At 41.2% G+C, this 14,660-nt stretch overlaps 1 protein-coding gene across 1 annotated transcript; it reads right to left on the bottom strand.

Moving 5' to 3' along the window:
• Positions 1-87: 87 nt before the first annotated feature.
• On the bottom strand, positions 88-14,176 carry cdc40 (cell division cycle 40 homolog). Its single transcript, XM_084030941.1, has 15 exons — positions 13,961-14,176; positions 13,504-13,590; positions 12,875-13,004; positions 12,701-12,787; positions 12,425-12,564; positions 11,559-11,655; positions 11,155-11,294; positions 10,156-10,230; positions 9,980-10,025; positions 8,404-8,505; positions 7,269-7,384; positions 6,157-6,290; positions 3,178-3,254; positions 869-1,013; positions 88-667 (listed from the first exon to the last, which is right to left on the bottom strand). The coding sequence occupies exons 1-15, from the start codon at positions 14,150-14,152 to the stop codon at positions 490-492; spliced, it is 1,746 nt and encodes a 581-aa protein (XP_083887067.1). The 5' UTR covers positions 14,153-14,176; the 3' UTR covers positions 88-489.
• Between the last annotated feature and the right edge of the window lie 484 nt (positions 14,177-14,660).

Genomic DNA, 14,660 nt, shown 5'->3' with positions numbered 1-14,660 from the left:
AAATAAGTTTTTCTTCATATATTTGTGTGTAATTATGGATGAAGAAACACCTTCTCTGAGGAATCAATGCTTCATTTTCTTAAGCGGTCAAATTTACAGAATGTTTATTTCCATAATGGGATGGTCACACAATTGAAAATTCAGAACTGTTACAAAGGATTACAGAGTCATACTACACAGAACATCGCAAATTAAAATAAAAAAGATATTTAAAAAAAAAAGACGGGGTTCTCCTCTAATATGCCGTTAGCAGTAGAAACTATTTTTAAAAGTATGCTTGTGGTCATCTTTGTACAGATAATACATATTTTAACTCTCAGGACAGGATACAAAAATATGCTGCTACAATAAGACTGGATACCAGTCCTGTGGCTTTCACTTAAGGTTCACAAAATCCATGGGACGACCAGTCGCTTTCTGTCCCTCTATAGTGAAACCCGTTCCATTCTGTCCACCGTTTCCCAGATTCCCCTCCCCAGACACACGGATCTAGTCCCAGAGTTTGATTTGTCCATCCCAACCGCAGGTGATAACCTTAGATGTTTCATGCGGATGCCATAGTGCGCTGATGCACACCTTGTCATGAGCCTTGATCCTGTGGTAAAGCTTGGTGGTCTTCCAATCCCAAATGTTCAGCTTTCCATCTGCATCCCCTGACACCACATAGCTGGAACAAATAAAGCAGAAAGAGAGAGGACTGTCCTGGTGAGCTCTTCTTGTTGAACTTTATAGTTTTAAGTTCTAACCCTCTTCTCAGAGAAACAGATTAATCACTTAGTTATAAAAAAAAACTATTCATCAACTGTGAGAATCTCAGCTATGCAACGAACCCTTCATCCGAAAATTAGATAACAGAGCAAAGGCTTACCTCATGTCTGGGGAGAAGTCCACTTGGCAGGCATAGCCAGCCCCCATGTGGCCTTTGAAGACTTTCTTCTTGTTCAGTCTGAAGCGGTTTTGGGCTCCGAAGATCAGAATCTGATTGTCCATAGACTGACAGGCTAGCCATTTACCTGGGGGTTAGAAACAAGCACAGAGCATGTAGCAAACAGCTCATCTCACATGGTGCTGCACAGCACAACATGCTAACAAAGAAATCGAGTCAAGTATCAAAGGTATCAGCAGAATTACTTTCTAAATGCAAACACATTTCAGCTATTTGTCTCATTTGCATGATTCTGTACAACCAAATGTTTAACTGCTGTGGAATCCTGACGCTGCCTGCCACTGTTAGTGTGCACTAAACCTAGCAGTGTAACCACTAATGTGACATCAAGTTAAGTGAAATAATAATTGGCCTCATGGACAGAAACCCAACGAAAAACAAAAATGTGAAAATCAGAGTTCGAGTGGATGACATTCAAACTCAAAAGGAGGGAATGAACTCATCATTCTGCCACCATTAAACTGAAAAGATTGAGGCAATTTAGGAGAAAAGAAAAAAGAGACGTCGCTACAGCCCCAAAGTCACTACTGTGATAAGAGGCAGTGCTTCAGTGTCAAAGCATTACACGACTCACTACACTTCTTGAAAGGCAACATGATGGAAATTATTAATGTGGTACGAGAAAGAGATCTAGTGCTGGTGTTCATGTCCTCTTCTTACATGCTGCCTCAAAAAGCTAAAATGAAAAAGACATGATTGTCCACAAATGTCGAATGCAATACATGCAGACAAACGGAAACAACTTGGGCAATTTCAGAAGAAAATAGGGGAGAGGCTGTGGATCATCTCGCCGTGAAAGAAAACTGAATGGTCTCCCACTGAGACCGCATTCATTATTCACACGTTTAAAGGAAACAAACCATGTTGGCACAAATAAGAACGCTGCCCAAAGCAAGGAGGAGACGAGGGACGGTGTAAATGAGAGGAGGAAAGGGAGAAATCAAAGTAGGTGGAGAGGGAAGGAGCAGAGGAGGACAGAAGACTCAAGTTTAATGGTAGCTTAAACTGATGGATAGGGGATTCCTGATTCAAATGGAAGCATTACATTTGAAAAATAATTCCTTCTGATATCGTTTTGTGTGTGTGTTGCTACACAAAACGTTGGCTACCGTGTGAGTAAGTGGTAAGTCATTACATCTTCTGCTGACATCTGTGAAAACTCATCAATTCTGCCGTCCGGCAGCAGGTTTGTTCTACTCCGCTGTCATCTCACACAGCGTCGCCTATCATGCATAATACATAAATCAGAGGGTCCCAATCACACCTCTTTGCCCCTGAGCTGAGGACTTACATATTAAGCATCGGCTAATATTGACATTTATAATATATTTCCCCCCTACACAGTACAGCTGTGCAAGCAAGCCTGAATTGCATAAATTATTAGGACAATTTAAAGGACATTTTGGAAAACATCCTTATTCGCTCACTTGGTGAAAGTTAGAGAAGCTCAATACCATTCCCACGTCTAGTCGGAGACAGCTAGCACATTATCATGTTTGCTATATCCATACAAAAACTATATTCTAACAATGCCACGTTGTATGGTGAGTTATGTGCCAGACTTCAGGTTAGAAGAAGACTCCAGGAAGCTTTTCTACCGTTGGATAGAGCCACAGCTTATGTCTTAATGCTAAGCTAATTGTCTCCAGGTATCTCCTTCATATTTACCAAACAGATGAGCGAGTGTAGCAATTTACTCATGTTTCTCTCTGCCAAGGGGGAATATCTGTGGACGGAGCAGCTTTTCATCTCGATGCTGGAACATTAACGTCAACAGAGAAATATCACCAAAATAAAAGGAAAACCAGCTGTTCTTACTTTGTCCCTCGGTGACATGTCATTAATTGAAAGTGCTGGCTGCTGGGCGCGCTACACTTCCTCGCAATACTGCACATTAAAGGGTCCTTATAATGTTTGAACAGAGCTCAATGGGCTGTTTGTGACAGCTGGCATACCCAGAGCAATCAAAGGATTGGAGGTGGATCGGGCTTTGCAGAGCCGATACCCACCGATCACAAATGCCAGATTTGGGTCTCATCCTGATAACGTGATCTGGACATCCCCACACATACATTTACTTAGTCTGCCTTGCTGTTAACCTATTGAGCAATGACCAACATAATAAGTATGTACTCCAATCTGCCCATATGGGTTTATGCTCCCCGGTGTCCCCCTGTCCCGTGTGCCTGATTGTGTCCTTTCAAGTGTTGTGCCATGATGTGATGGCTCACCGTTGGGAGAGAGTGTCACAGCTGGCATCGAGTGCATGCTGGGCTCGGCGATGTACTTGAAGTCCACGGGGATGTCCCTGAAAAAAAAGGCACAGAGCACTGTGAGCACACTTGAAGATGGGTTAAATCCTGGATGAGAGAACAACTCAAAAGCAAAACCAAGCTGCAGTTTGTTTATTATTGCAGCTGCTTATGCCGCCTCAAAATTGCTTGTTACTGACGAGAAAACAGATATAGTGAAAACCAGGCAAGATCACCATAACAAAAGGCTGCTTTGATGTTGCACTGCCAACCGCACTGCTTTCCAATTATTTATTAATCCCTCCCCCTCCCTCCATTGAGTCGTGTAACACGTCAGTAACAGCTGGAGCATAGTGGTGCAATCACTTTGTATATATGCACCAAAAGATGGGCTTCCAAGAACTGAAAACAGGAGTCAAATGAGAAAAGCAAACCCGTATAGACATAACACACACAATTTATACACACATACACAATAACAGACATTAAAGGGGTGCCTGTCAGAGCCAATGTCTGCAGACCGGCCAAGCTAATCCCGGAAAAGACAACAAAATCATCAGATCTCCTTCTGAGTGCCAGAAATAACCAGTTTGAATGTTCTGTTGTCTGGAGAGCGATGGGAAAGGGCGATAGGAAAACAGACGACAAACAATCTATACACTGGGGATATTCATGAATAAAAGATGACTGATGGTTGTTTACGTTGTTTCACATCGATCAAGATAAGGGACATTGATGAAAACAAAGCGCATCTCTCTGTAATTTATATGTTAACTTGAGTTTGCCAAGCATTATACAGGCAGTGAGTCTGAGGTTACGGTTTATTATCAGCCTGCATGGGAAAAAAAAACACCAAGACAGAAACAAGAAAATCCCAGAGTTTCTCTTGTGAGGGAAATAAAACAGACGAGCTTTGTTTATTTTGTGAAAAGAGAATTTCACAAGATATAATAACTAAGAATAAACTGACTTTTAAATGTATTTATTTATTTACTTCAAATGATTGCCACATGTCTGCTTTGGCATGGTCAGTCTAGTGGGCAAATATTTACACAATGCTAAATTTGGGAATTTGGGTATGCAGGAGGGTGGGGGGGGCAGAACCACAATGAGTCAGTCTTGAGGGAAATCGAGGACTTGGATGACATAGCAGGCACAGCAATGTCCTTCCTCCATCTTTGCCATTTCTCCATCTCCCCCTCAATCATCCAAAATGTCCCTCTAAGCTCAGCTTCATTGCTCTCTGAATGTCTTTGTGATCAAGCGCTAATTCTCCTTGTTGGCACGGTGCAGCACGTTTCACATCGATTGTAATCCTCCTCCAACACATACAGCAACTCTCCGTTCCCCGATGATAAACCTCTGCTACAGACAGAGTAGTCTCCCCACAAAACGTGTAAGTATGTGCGTGGAAATTAGGATGGAATTTGAATTGCGAGTGGGCGTTTGCACAGTGATGTGAATGACGTGGCGATTTGCCGCCTCTCAATCTTCACTAAGCAAGCATCTGGCGTTCCCTCACCCTGCCCCTCTCTGCAAGCGTTTACTACTCAAGAGATAGGAAACTGTTCTGGGAAATTCAGCCTAATGCTGCTATGTAGCAGCTTTCACAGAGGGGCGAGCTAAAGCGGAGAGCCAGGTGGTATCCGTGGGAGAGAGAGGGACAGCAAAGCCCCGAGCATACCACATGCCCGTTTGCTCCCACGCTGCACTAAAAACCTCACGGAAGACCCCCTCCTAAACAGGGTACAAAGGAAATGGTTCTTTTGGCCCATGCTGTTCTGTCGACATTTGAGTCTGTCCTTCAACTCTGGCTTAAAGAGAGTGTGAAAAAAATAATAATAAAATGCTTGCTAGTTAATCCCCATCTCTCATAGGAAAAAAGACAAGCTGGGAACATCAAAATGGAAGAACTACAGAAATGGTCAGCCCTGGATAAAAAAGCACCCCTTTCCAAAAGCAAGCTCCCTTTATCAGCAGGTCTTTAAATATTCATCGTCTTTGTGCAATAAACACTAGAATTGGTTTAACAAACCACAGGAGCCTCGGCTTGGCTTGACTCAGTTTGATTCAGTACATCAGCAGGCATGTGCATCCTAATTACAACAGTAGATAACATGTAGATGCAGTGGCCGGTAACTCCCATGAACATGCATTTTTGCTTTTATATGTTGTCTTTTCTTGTTTAATACAGAAGCACATGTGACTCTAGACAGAGGCATTAACAATGGAGAAAGAAGCATGGGGATTTGTTAAACTGCAGCGGACCTTATTAGGCTCAACAGATGAGAGGTTAACGCCACAAGCACAGTACGGGACCTGATACCCAATACTGGTATCAGTGCATCCCTAAACAGTGAGCATGATTTTGAAACGTCAAAAAATATGAGTGGAGATTTTAAAAATCCCAGTGCATCTGTGTTCCAATAATGTAATTGGTGGAACCATTTCAAAATGCTTATTTATTCAAATATACAATTGGCAACAGGAGCAAAGGCTCACAGGGGTTACTGATGGAACCCTGTTAATGTACAAAGTTAGCTCCAGGGGGAAGAAGAAACTCCCAGTGCAACAGATGTATGTAAAGCAGCCACACTGTGGCAGAGGCCATGACTCAGAGCAGATTAGCAGTGCAGCTGGGTGAGCTTAGTCCAAGATAGGGTCGCCTGGAGGTCTACTGTTCGTATAAAACGACTAATGAAAGGTGCAGTGAGTGCATTTTCAGAAGGCAGCATGATATGCTGACGATGTATTTTTTTTTAAATAATATTTTGTTTACAGAGGTTAGATAAAACGCAAAGGCACTTTCCCCGGCGAACGACCCTGCACATGTCAAATCACACTGTGTGCTCTCCATAACTAACAAAAATGAACACTGGATAACGAAGCCCTGTTTCACATTAGTGTTGATGACTTTCAGGCAAATGCAACCAAAGTCTCCAACAATACTGTACTTACCACTCCCAAACTCGAAGACTCTTGTCGTCTGACGTGCTGACAAACCGACGGTTCTCGTCAACAAAGGTGATGGTGTTGACAGCTCCCAGGTGACGGTCATACTCCTGAACCACCTCACCTGTCCTGATGTCCCACTGACGGAGAGACACGAGGTGCAGAAAGCAAAACAGACAGGAGGTAAATACACTCATCTATGAAAAGTCAAAATAAGGGGACTTATTAAAATGGATTCACGTAACATACACAACTACTTTCATGCATATCCCCATACTTTTGCGGCAAAAACAAAACAATTTCACTGTAGTGAAAATAATCTGAGAGAAAGTCACATGGCGGGATTGAGGAGACTCAATGAGGAGCCGTTTTAAATTGTGCTAACTGAAAAGGCAGTTATTAGCTATCAAATAGTCCTCGGCCTTGAACTTTCTTTTGGAAATGTAAAGCAAAGAAAACCCACATAAAAACGGCTCCCAGGCAACAAACAAATAGGATTAATTCCTGTCCAAGCAAATTTTACATCCACTTCTATTTTGCTCTCTTTTTTTTTTTAAATCTTAGCCTTTGGCTCTCGCAGGAGCAGCCATCTGTTCACAAAACCCTGAAGAAAGCTGCATTATTTAATAGTAACCCTGATTATTATGATCGCGACTACTGTTCATCTCAACAATTAGGCGACACATTTTGTGCCTGGTATATAAACATCTAGAAATATATTTATTTAAAATATGTTGCTTAGGTAAAAGCATACTTTGTCCCAAATTGGATGATTATGAATTGTGAAAAATAAAATAAAATTTCCAGTTTCAGGGTCCTTGTTTTATACGTATTTTAAAACTGGATTGTGTAATATCTTAGTTATGGATTTCCAACTTTTGTCAGAGATTGTTCCCTTTGCCTCTCTTCCACCTAAAGGCTACCTATGATTAATGACATGCTCCAGTCTTGTCAGCCACTGAACCTCTAGCCATGCACAGTGCACAGCGAGTGTATTTCATGCTCCTGTGGGCATATGGAGTATATACAGAAATGAGCTTGGTCAACTGGGAAATACACTTGAAGTGATGGTGGCAGGTGAACTGAAATGCTCGCAAGGCAGCACATGCCAACATTACCTGAACAATCTTCTTATCGGACATGCCGGCCACAAACAGGGTCTGTTTGTCCTCGTCTGGGTTGAACTTGACGCAGTACGGTACCTTCCTGTTGGTGAAGCGGGAGATACACTGGCCTGTGGATGGACGCAAAACGAAACGTATAAGAATAGAGGCTTTTCAACAACACCATTTCTAGGGTACTTTCAGTGTTTAATAGAACATGGAACAAACTAAATCTACCCCGTATGCCTCATTGTAATGTACAGCTACAGGTAAGACACAACTGCTGAACTGTACACCAAATAAACTGACAACAACTGGTGGGAACAAATGTTTAGTAAGCTAACTCAAACAAGCATTTGGATGATGTGGCGTCGAAGGGCGTCTTGTTAAGAAGTGGGGGATTTAACTCTTTTCTGCCCTCTGCTGGATTGGCACTCTTGAGTTAATGGGTGCAGAAATTGAGATGGATGAGATGCATACTAAGTTATTAGTACACTACATTTGGAAGTACCAGTCATTTTGCACATTCCCTACACCGACTTTAAAAGTGCCGCCGTGATGAAATTTCTCCCTCAATACCGATGTGTTAGCCGTAGAAAATCAGAATTCCTCAAAGACCGTCAGAGACATTGATTACATTTCTGAGGAGAGCGTTTAAGTAGTGCTGTGGACCTGTGCAAATGGATTTTACAACATATAATATACCAATGTTTAATTGACTTCTGTATTAACGGAATACGGGATTCCTACAGATAATAGAAGTGACAATTTGTCCATCAATCTGCAGGTTATTATCTTGATTGTTAATTTGATAAAACTGATAAAAAAAAATAGTGAAGAAACCTTCCAGAAACACGCTTCTGTAGTTGTGCAGAGAAATGTTTGATTCAAACAATGACACAGTGAAGCTGATGTCTGTGCCGTCCTTCACAATTTTCTGATGGCTTTGCAAGATCAAGGTTATATTAGATTGCTATGCAGTTTTTTTTTTATATTCTCCCATACACAGCGACGCTGACACACTCAAATAGACATACTCTCGTGGGATATTCATGAGAAGTAAATCTCCCTTGATTCAGTAATTTTGAAGAATCAACATCAAGAGGCTGTGTAAACAACAATAAGTTGAGATCAGAGAGGTAGAACCTACCTGTTTCAGTGTCCCAGAGTTTGAGGTAGCGGTCATAGGCGGCGCTGAGGAATTGGGTCCCACTGTTGTTAAAGCAAATGTCTCGCACGGCTTTGCTGTGGCCTAACGTCAGCAAAGGAAATTTACACGTATTACAAACAAATAAGTACACATACGTAAGACAAATGTTCCCCACTCTTGTTACCCAGCTGCCTTCCTTTGAATCCCAATTCATTTGAGGGATGAGAAATCTGGTTATGGGCAATAGTGACGTTGAGAAAGAAAGATGACGTGAGCTGTGGGAGACGAGGGGAATTTAATCTTTAAATGAGCTCAGAGAGGGAAAAAAAATTACATGCTCCATCCGTCTTTTCAACTGTTCTCCACCTTCTTCTATTCCCTTCCTAATCCCAATCAATGCAACCCCCTTGGCTTTTTCTCGTGCAGCGCAGGTGATGCGAGGTCCCTGTGGGCGCAGTGCACACAGACGCCTACCTTGTTAAAACTGGCTTTTATCAGGGCTACATTGTTTCCACAGTGATAACAGAGCCCAGTGAGACTGAGTGCCTGCTCGCTCGCTGCTACCCGGCTTGCTGGCAGACCATAAGGCAACGGAGCTGCTGCAGAAAGCCTTGTTGGTGTATGTCAGTGTGTACGGGATAACACAGATAGACAATCCACTGAAAGCAGGGCGCATGTCATCAAATATACAGTTTGCCAGTTTGACGGCATTCAAACATAATGATATGCATGCTCGTCATGCACATCCGCCAAGCTAATGCTTGCTACACTGTTCTGTCTAACTTGATTGTTCTGACTGACGACATGCCAGTGTTGGGTATTAATAACAGATAATACTCAACACTGCAATACATTTAGAAAGAGACATAATCCATGAATGCATAAAAGATGACAAAGTGAGAAAGCAGTGACAAAAACAAGTATTATATACAGTGTTGATTAATGTGTCAATAATTGATTTGTTTTTTGATCTTTAAAATGTCAGAAAATGGTGAAAATGTTTTTCAGATGTTCTCCAGATGCCAACATGACGGCCTCACGAAACATAATTTATTGTTTAATAATTTAAATGAAAAATAAATAAAAATAAAAATCTGCATCATCTTGGTCACGGCTGCTTCTACAGCTCATAAACCCCTCAGCCAGTCACTGTCACTTATTCACCCCTGAACTGTGTTCTCTCTTCCTGTACGCCAGCTCCTCTCCGTGTCTCGTGCCCTCCTATGCCACCCGTTCACCTCGGCCCCCTAGCCTGCTGAATTATGCATATTCTGTGGAGGAGCTGACAAGCAGAACCGCGACTGCAAACAATCTCTATTCAGACAGTGTGCTATCTCTGGGAAGAATGTAAAAGTGACCTGCACTCATTATTTTTGTTATATACTGTATATATTTTTTTCTCTCAAACGGCTGCATGCATTACAGACCGTAAACACAATTCACGTCAGCATGTTTGCTGATGAGCAATAGTTGTGTACAAAATGTGTACTTGAATCTTGTAGTATTGTTAGCAATTCATACAGTTAATGAATACCATTTATCAAAGTTTAACGTATCAAAACTTAAGATCACTTACCAATAAATGTTCGTATGCACCTCCTCTCGCTGTACACTTCCCACAGCTGTGGAGAGAAGTGAACACGGATTTGCAAAGACCAAACACAACGATAAATTAAGCCAGCAGATCGGGTTGATTACAGGACAGCGTTCAATCTTCTCAAGATTATCAAGTTGTGATATTTTTTTTTTTACCTTGATCTTACAGTCCATAGAGGAAGAGAGCAGGAGATGACCAGAGCTAGGAAATAGTCGGATAGCACTGACACCCTGAAAAACATACAGAAAGGAGAAATTGATATGTATTTCTCCTTATCTGGAGTTTGCAAATCATTGCAACAACTCCAAGCACACATGTGGTGCAACAAAACCATTTCATTTTTACATAAATCATGCACATTTGTTTGGGGTAGAAACACAAATCTCAACCGAAGAGAGGAAGGCAAGAGAGGAAAAGATATGTGTCCACAAACATTTCATTAACATCTAAACATCCCTGAAAATATTCAAAATCATGTTATAATGTCACAGTTCACCTCAGATATCAATCTGCTTGGATCATAACTTGTAGGTAATAGTAATATAAAGCATGATGACTTTCAAGCTGCCAAACTTTCTACAAAGATGTTGTAAAACTTTGCTGACACCTCCAGCTAGTATCTCAACGTCACCACTTTCACACACTTATTATCTTTTCAAACCTCTTTGTATTTCAAATTAGACTCTGAAGGCTTCTTGCACAAAGTGGATAGAAGCCAATTTGAAACACGAGTGATTTCTCTCTCCCTGAAGCACACCGACAGATCTGAAGCTGGAATCAGATCGTGGAATAACCCAGTGTTTCCTTGATGTTTGAATTATAATGCTGACATTTTGAATGGGACAGAATAATCTTGAATATGTCAGGCAAAAATCTTGTATACGACTGTGTTATGATTTTATTCAAAAGTACCCATGAGGCTTCCACTGACTGCATCACACATTTTTTACAAAGACTGCATAACTAAATTTTCTCTCTATGTAGACAAACACCTATGTGACACTGCTCTCAATTTGCATTTTAAATAACAACACTTTAACACATTCTACCAGCAAAGCCTGCATATAGAAAACAGCTGTCACATAAAGGAGTACACAAAGAAGCGGTTCATGTACACACAGAAACAAAAATGATCCATGCTCCTTCCCACTGACCTTGGTGTGTCCAGACCAGACATGAATCTGTTTCTTGGGCAGGTAGCACTTGTCTGGAGCCTCTGCAGAACGCAGGTTGATACCCACATCTTGTGGGACGTGGAGGTAGGACCTGCCCTGGTAATCATACATGTCTTTAACTGAAAGGAGAACAAAAAGAGAATATGATGCAACGATCCTGTAATATATGGAAACAAGCTTTTTAAGCACACTAGAGTGTCAGCTGTCTGTTATCAACAAAGTAACAATTAATTTGCTGAGGAAGAACGTGTGATATGATCAAAGTCAACTACACTTTCAATCTAAACTGTTAAACCAAATCGTCCGTCAAGAAGATCTCAAAATAAATAATGTGCTCAGTCTACTCATGATACAAATTATTAAATTGGAGAGGTCTACAGTACCATGAAGAATGGTTTTCTCTTCCGCAGGAGCTTCTTCCTCATTCCTTCCCTTCTTCTGACGCTTAGCTGTGATCTCATCCAGCTCTTTCTGCTGTTCCTGTAAAATAAAATCAAGCACAAAGCAATAAATATCAAACAGATTTGTTCTGAGATAGAGTGTTGAGGACAGAGTGAGCAAATTGAAATTATAAGTGAACTCAGAAGGTTGTGTGAGTGGGTGGTGCCCACTGGTAAGGCATGCTCATAACAGAGAAAAACAAAAGGCACTTTGTTGGTGATTTAAATCAGGCAAGGAAAAAAAAAAAAAAAAAAAAAACATTAAGCAAATAATGACAGCCACTGTGTCTGTCATAGTTCCCAAAAGTAATCATTACTGTCTAAACCAGGGGAAGCCAACACAGTGCCTGCGAGCACCTGGTCGCCCACAGGGACCCAATGAGTCGCCAGCAGGCACATTCTGAAAATAGCACAAGCCCCTGGTAGATTTGATCAGTCAACGTGTTTATTATACATGTTTTTAGCTCTCGAACCAAATGGTCATTCTCGCCAAGATCCCACGGTTCCGTCCTCTCTTCCTACGTGCTTCAGCCTCCCCTTCATCCAGAGCAAGTATTCTACCTTGTGCCAACATTTTTACTTCCCCGGATATGTGTATCATGGCAACCAGACCCAACCAAAGCTCCCGGCTGAAAAAACACTGCACCTAGTGAAAATAGCTTTGGTGGACACACAAAGTAGCCCTACGCATTGCTCTCTACCCTTCAGGTAGCTCTCCACCTCAAAGAGGTCTGTTTTCTTTCCGTACTGCAAAATCATGTAGTAAGTTGGTTAATATGTGTACATTATATATTGAACACAGTATTTACCTCTGATGGTTTGGCACTATCTTTTTCATCAATATATTTTGCCCATGGTCCAAGAAAGTTGTCGATCTCTCCTGGATCTCCACCTTTGATCTTTTTTCTTTTCTCTGTCTTCTTCTGTCCGGTCTCAAACACAGTTAGCCCTGAAGGGAGAGAAATTATATTAGAATTCTGAATCTCCCTTCAACAATACAATACGTACTATAAGACATACGCAGGAAAATCTGGTCTATCCAGTCAGATGCAGACAAACAGAAATAAGGTGTAACGAAGGATTACCTTTATTTTTCTCAGCCTCATCCACTGCTCCAATGTAGCTAACAGAGGATACCTGGTGTGTGTCAATAGATGGATCCAAAGCATAACCTAGCAGAGTGAGGAGAGATGTGATTTAAATTCTGGGTCAATACATTGACTGCATCATTTAAATCCATAACACTGGTCACAGTTTACCATAGGTGGAGAAGGTCCTCCTTTGCTGTTCAAACATGAAGTCGTTGAGGTGAGCGGGTTCTGCATAGCCAGACAACATGTTCCTGGGCGCAGACATCTGCTGGCTTTTAAATGGGTTCATTGGCCCAAACTATGAGGAGGAAATACAAAATCATTAATAACGCTAACATTAAACCACTCTTTTAGCATGGGCCCGTCTGTTTTATTTATAGCTGATAAGCAGACTTTCAGGTTTATGCAATGACAGTTAGGTGGATAAATCAATAAGTAGAGGACGAGATTAATTCCAATGGGAAATTGCACCATAACGTAGCCAAGCTACACAAATTCAGGACACATGGAAATAGGTCTGAAACAAAATACAATAGCGATAAATAATTAACAGCTTAGAAGGGTGAAATCAATAACAGATAATCTAATGTGATAGTATTTACATTAGAGGTGGCTGGCATGGACATAAAACATATGCTACTGATGGGATGTTACATTATTAACAGAAATATGTTTTAGATTAAGATGATTATTAGTAATGCGGGTATGATGGTTGAGTAGCTCGAGGCATTCAGTATTTCGTATCCCTCAACAAATGTTAGGGGAATCATGTATCATCTACTCATCTTCAAACTTACCTCTGGTGCAAACATGGTTTCATATGTCGGGTTAAAAGTGACTTCTTTCAATGAAGGGTCCAGGTGTGCGCCGGTCTCAACAGACTCCTAAAGTGGAGAGGAACAAATGCACTGTTTGACTCGCAATGCCAATACCAAATGGCCGTTTGGGGTACCGGATGTTAAATAAAAAAACACTTTTATAGCTGAGATGATTTTCTGGTTATTCTTTGATATCACGTTTCACCATTAGATTACTCAACATCTGCTCGACAAGTTTTCCCGCTAACCGCTGACAATTTTATTCGGTAACGTAAAAAACTGATAACTCCACACACCAAATACTTATTTATTTAGCATTTCTAATTGTCGATTAAACGCCCACAGCTGTTTTTTATGTTTAAACACGGCACGATTAATAGCATCTAACTTCAACAATGTATCGTTAAGCTAACGTTTGTTAGCTTGGTTAGCTTACCTTAACGGCGACCTCGGGCGCTGAATTGAGAACAGCCACGGACATCGTGGGTACAGTCTTCAGAGGTTTGAGGTGTGCCGTGGCGTCCGGGTTCGCTGGGTCCATTTTCTCAACATCGGTATTCGATTTTGACTCGTCTCCTGAGTCGGAATCGCTACCGTACGAAACGAGGGAAGCGTTGGTGGCCGACATCTTGGATGTTGTGAATTCACCGGAAGCAGGAGGGCGGTACTTCCGCTGTCATGAAAAACGTTACACACACAGGGGCATGGCCCAGGGCATAATAAATGAACGGCAGAAAAATATACAGTAATACGATTTTTAGAGCAAATTAAATTGAATCGCTGCAGTGAAACACAATTTGGTTTGCACTCAGAATTAGCCATAACGTGCCATAATATCAGAAACATACCGGAGCTCCAACATTCGTTAATACATTTTTTATTTAATACCATTTTTGATTTTCGACCATTTAATATTCTTAAGAAAAAATGGGAAACATTGTATGGTTCCAGCTTCGCAAATATAATTATAACAACTGAATAAACACATACATTTCTATTGAAAATAACCGTTACTTGCAGCCATAAGCACATAACGGTCATGATGGGCAGTAGTATCTTTGACCTTTATAATGTATTTTTGTTATGTAGTCAATAATATCGTCAAATCATTGCACGTGTAATCGATAATTTGTGTA

Source organism: Eutrigla gurnardus, assembly GCF_963514095.1.
Source record: "Eutrigla gurnardus genome assembly, chromosome: 16".
NCBI classification, from domain to species: domain Eukaryota; kingdom Metazoa; phylum Chordata; class Actinopteri; order Perciformes; family Triglidae; genus Eutrigla; species Eutrigla gurnardus.
Note: the sequence above shows the minus strand (reverse complement) of the source record. Positions and strands in the feature narration are given on the sequence as shown.